Raw genomic sequence first — 5,456 nt, forward strand, 5'->3', positions numbered from 1 at the left:
ATTTGTGTGAAGTAAAGGATTGTATCAACGAGATAGAGCTAAACTTACAATGATAGATCAGTAATTCATTCACAACAGTATGTTTTGGTCATTATATCTCAGTTTTATCCTACTGAACTAGATTGTTCAAACAAAGTGAAAATTTATAATAAGACAATCAATAAAAATACAGAATTTTTTGTTTGCAGTGTGGAAATCTTCTTAGAGCCCGTCTGGAAGCTTGATCCTCTTTCCAAGACTGTGGGATTTCACCCACTAAACCCTCATCTCCAGCCCATCATACTTATTAGGCTTTGGTTTCAGGGGATCTGTCGCATTTTATAGTCTGCGATCTGAGCTGCTGCTTCGTAGCAGGTCTGGCACTCCCCTGCAGAACTATACTCGTGTAGCTTCAAACAAATGCATCCACTATTCTATTTTATTCCCTTTTGATTCAGAATCTTCATATACTCTTCATATTCACTTGGATATTGCTCTGCCTTCAAGCAATCGGTCCATAAACATCCATCATCCATTTTTGTAGCAATATCAATATTTTCTAATATCCTATTTCTGTAGTCCTCGTTATTCTGAATGCATGGCTTGTCAAAAGTTTCCTTTCCAACAAATTTACCTTCATACACAAAAACCTTCTCATCAATATTCCTCAGAAACCCATTAGCAAATTCTGTTTCTCCTGTTTTGCAAAATTTGCAATAATACAGCATTGCTGCTTCAATCTTCATCTCATTATATAATAGAAATGAAGCAACCTGTTCAAAATGCATTTGCTGCTCAAAAAAAATCTGAACAAGCATCGGACTTATAAGAATCCTTAATCCACAGGGAAGCAAATATCCATGCAAAAGATCATATCTCCCGTCTATAAAGCTTACAATCGAACTAGCATTCTCCACCCTTCTATTGCTTTTGTCCCAAATTTCACACAGGCACCCTAAAACATCGGCACCACTGATTATTTCATCTTCATATTCGCAAGATACAAAATTAACAAGCTTATATTTGAATAACAGCTCGAGAGATTCTTCACGGCAATTTCTTGTCTTCTTCCACAACATTACTATTTCTACTGCTCGTCCGTTTTGCTCTAGAACATTCAACACGTCGTCAAACATTCCATTACATTTATAAAATGCATTCATGAAGTCCACTCCTTGCTCCATCTGTTTTTTTCCTTTTATCAAGAAGTACCTTGGACTTTCAAGAAAATCAATATTTCTAAATGATAACTCTAACATCTCAATTAGCATATCTTCAGTGACATCTTCAGGATCTATTGTTTCTGTAACCTTAGTGTATATCCTCTCAGTATCAATACACTTTCCTACAAACACTTTATATGCTTTATAACCAAATCTTCCTATCTCGTTCAGAATCTTTATCATTCTGAGCGTTTTATGTGCACTATCTTGATCATGGCTTCCAGAACTTTCAATAGTTTGCAGCTTATTAAGACTGTTGCATATCAGCTTGCTGCATTCAATCTTGAATCCACAATAAACAAGGAATGCTAGAAAGTGTCCTACATGTGTTCTTTGCTTCTTAATGTTTGTGATATCAGTAAATCCAAAATTTCTACATGTGTGTGGTGTGAAGCTTCCGCTGAGTGCATTATTCAATAATCTCTCTTCACTACTCAATAATTTCATTGTAGAATCCTTGTCATTAGGTAAGAAGTAAACAAAATTCTCACTAACTCCAATAAAGCAGTCTCTGTATACCAAAAACGACTGAACCAAATCCTTTGTATCAAACAGATGTCCATCGACATACAAAACATTGCCTCCTGATGTAGTTCCACTGATACAAAGCATTCCTTGATAATAAAGCATTTCCTTCCAGACTACGCTTATCTTGATGTTTGTATTTATTTTTGTGAGTATTTCAATTCTATTGGAAACTTCATGAATAAACGGATGACCACTTTCATGAACGAGTAGTTCCCCATTGTTAATGAATACACTTCCTACAAAAGGATGTTTTCCAGAACTGGTTTGCCATCGATTGAATATATCGATGTGTAATTGCTTGTTTGGTAGACAATTACATCCATACCTGAAGATATTCTTCATAGTTTCATTAAAGGAACTTTAGCCATTTATGTTCTTAACAAAATTCAACATCAGATCAACTTCATGATTAGAGTATATTTTAGATCGCAATGGTTTTCTTAAAGCCTGGAAACTAACGAGCTAAATCGATCCCAACCCTAAGATAAATTTCTTAAAAATAAACTTCTTGAAAATAAAAAGAGAAATCAATGAGAAGGAGACATTTAAAAGCCATTGGTAATTATCAATTCTTTTCAATTGGTCCTAATATGCGATTAAGTCTTTTGAGTTCATGTTCGGTGGTCTTCTCAACGGTATAAGAGTTTAAAACACGTTTCATGTTTCCACAGTCCACATGAAATACGCTATTTTTGATCGTTATAAGGGGAATATTAATCACTTCAGTTCTAACAGAAGTTATTTTGTTATCACAGGATGCTAAAATATAATAATCTTTTTTTTATCTTTAAACAAATCTTTGATACAGTCTTTAGTAAGTGACAAATGGCCACATTTGAAAATTTCACAATTGCCACTGAAATCCCTTTCTATTATAAACGGTTTATGTTTTTCATATTCACACTTTGTTATTATGTATTTAGGATGGTCGTTTAGTGTTTTCTGCAATGTTGCAACGCCATTTTCGACTTTTCCTATGGCTCTGATAAACGATCCATCTACAATAATCTGATAGGGACTTCTAAAACCGTTTAACTGTAAAAGCTTTCCAATTTTTCTATTGTCTCGAATTCTACTTATTTACATGGTAAAAAAAATTCAAAGAATTTTATGGAGATTTGGTCATTAAATTTAAACAGTGTCAAGAAAAGTAAACATGAGGATAAATGTAAAAGTAAAGATATTAAAGTGAGAAAGTCTGAATATAAGTCATCTACTATTTCATGTTCAAATCTTGTAATCAATTCATTTAAGAAATATATTTTTCTTCCTTTCCCAACTTATGTGAAATATGGAGGAGATGATCAAGTAGTTTTCTATTTATATAGTGCACTAATTATACCATTATTGTTTAAATATATTTTGATTCACTATTAAAAAAATGATTAGCCAGAGCAAAAATACAATAATAAAGGTTTCTTGAGACAATTAAGTCGAATAATTGTATTTTGAATTTGAAATGTTATTCAAAAAATTAATAGGGATAAATCGTAATCAAAGCCGAAAGGTATAATAAGTGTGAATCACCGGGAGTGTCTTCTAGTTAAGGGCCTGTTTTATGGCGTTTGAACCTTTTTTGGGACATGCAGCTTTTTCATGAATAAACTCGTTTTTTTAAATAGGGATAAATCATCCTTTGTTCCTATGAACTTCTTCTCATCGTGCTAAAATTGCTTGGCTTCACTTATCTAAAATCTGACTATTGTTATTGTTCGGCTTTAGTTTATGCTTCTTTCAATCTCAACTCACTTATCCTCATAAAAATTAAAGATTTAGTTAGCTACTCAATGGATCCGTAGAACCATTAACTCATTAACTTGTTTGATAAGTTCAAGAGATTCTCTTTCATAAATACTCTTCCATTTTCTCCAATATCAGTAAAGCACACATATTGCATAGAGAGTGTATTCTCTCTATACGTTTGCTCTAATATGGAGTTTAAGTAAAGCAGTGCGTTTTTCATATATTTTATAGAATCATTGGACATACTTTGCTTCCTCTCCTACATCCTATCTAAATTTCTAAGAAACCATTCTGGCTTTTGAATAAATCATTATAACCATTTTTATTTATTTAATGGGTTAGTAATTAATATTTACTTTTAAGTGTTTTCTTCGGTCACCCGTTTTCTGTATTTCCAACCGTTGACACATTCAACCTCTCCTCGCCTCTTCTACATCTCCTTCAATATCATTCTCTTCGACGAGAATACACCTCCGGTTAAATGATATGCTTTTTAAAATTTCATTCAATATATGCTTCAATATTTACTAGGATCACTATTCCTTTTATATGCTTTTATGGTAAATTGTCGCCGTTCCATCCAAGATGATTTCATGTTGAATTATATTGGCTTCGCATTTATATATTATAGCCATAATTTATATTTAATAAATAGTGACGCTAATTTAACTTGAAGTTGTATTCCTTGAATATGATTATTCATTTAATGACACTCATGGATATGAATTCATATGCAAAAGTAACCTTGATGGTATTATCATATTTAATTGTAGTTTTATAAAATCACAAAATGGGGATTAAAACTTCAAATGAATTACAAACTGATAGATTTTGTTGTTTTAAACTAGTCAATCTAATCATCCAACCTTTTCACGTTCACAAAAAAGATACTCTTTAAATAACTACAGTAAATATCATTAAATTTAATATTAAGCAGACATTTTCATAAAAAATTTAGGATGCGGATTATAATTCTCGAGAATAAAATCTTCCAATTCAAAATCCTCAAGCTTTCTATATTCCTTATCTTTAAGTTTTAGCGTTGGAAATTCTCGAGGCTCTCTACTTAGCATCACCTTAAGTGGCTCAACATGGTCAAGATAAACATGAGTATACCCAACAAAGTGAATGAATTCCTCAGGTTCTAAGTTAGTAAGTTTAGCCATCATGATAGTCAAAAGTGAATATGAGGCGATATTAAATGGAATGCCAAGGCTCATGTCACCAGATCTTTGATACAAGATACAACTGAGCTTACCGTTAGAAACTCTAAAGTGGTACAAGCAATGGCATGACGGCAGAGCCATTTCTTTTAATTGAATAGGATTCCATGCAATAACAAGATGCCTTCTGCTTGAAGGGTTGTGCTTTATGGCTTCGATCACATCATTTAACTGATCCGTTCCACAATTAGTATAATCTGAATGGCATGCTCATATTTCGCTCCGAAATCCTCCACTGAAACCCATAAATAGGCCCCAGGTCATCTTCTTCGCGAGAAATTCCATTCTTATCAAAAAATTCTCTCGTGGAATTGCCATCGCAAATATGTATGTTTTACCTTGAGTATTTTATTATCTGTTTGAGCTCTTATAAAAAACAACAATTCCTCTGTTATGACTCTGAATGGCACAAACTTAGTCGTTAATAGAGGCAAGTAATTATCTGCCAATGAAAACCTCATTGATCGTCCAAAAAGTGATCTCGTCCCCGTTTATTTATGTAAGAAAATAAGTGCAATTTTTGTGCATTTACTCAGGTTTTTTAAAGGATGACATTTTCAGAAGTAAACAAGGTATATTTTGATTAGTTCGTTATCTCCTTTATAAAAGGAGGCGGAGTTTAAATCCGAAAATAAAAAGGGCCCTATGCGACTGCTTAGTTCCAAGAACAGCACTTTTGTTTTCCTCACTAGTCTTGTCATCTGCACAGTCATGGACTTCAATGAATACAAGGATAAAGAGAAAATTGAAAGTATTGATC

At 32.9% G+C, this 5,456-nt stretch overlaps 2 protein-coding genes across 2 annotated transcripts; both read right to left on the reverse strand.

The window, feature by feature from the left end:
• Nucleotides 1-413: 413 nt before the first annotated feature.
• Nucleotides 414-2,072, reverse strand: M896_130010 (uncharacterized protein; the record flags this gene model as incomplete). Its single annotated transcript, XM_014707339.1, has 1 exon — nt 414-2,072. The coding sequence occupies one exon, from the start codon at nt 2,070-2,072 to the stop codon at nt 414-416; it is 1,659 nt and encodes a 552-aa protein (XP_014562825.1).
• A 2,330-nt stretch (nt 2,073-4,402) lies between these two features.
• M896_130020 (uncharacterized protein) lies at nt 4,403-4,780 on the reverse strand (the record flags this gene model as incomplete). The annotated part of the gene is made up of 1 exon (XM_014707340.1): nt 4,403-4,780. The coding sequence occupies one exon, from the start codon at nt 4,778-4,780 to the stop codon at nt 4,403-4,405; it is 378 nt and encodes a 125-aa protein (XP_014562826.1).
• Between the last annotated feature and the right edge of the window lie 676 nt (nt 4,781-5,456).

Source organism: Ordospora colligata (genome assembly GCF_000803265.1).
Source record: "Ordospora colligata OC4 chromosome Unknown contig_13, whole genome shotgun sequence".
NCBI classification, from domain to species: domain Eukaryota; kingdom Fungi; phylum Microsporidia; family Ordosporidae; genus Ordospora; species Ordospora colligata.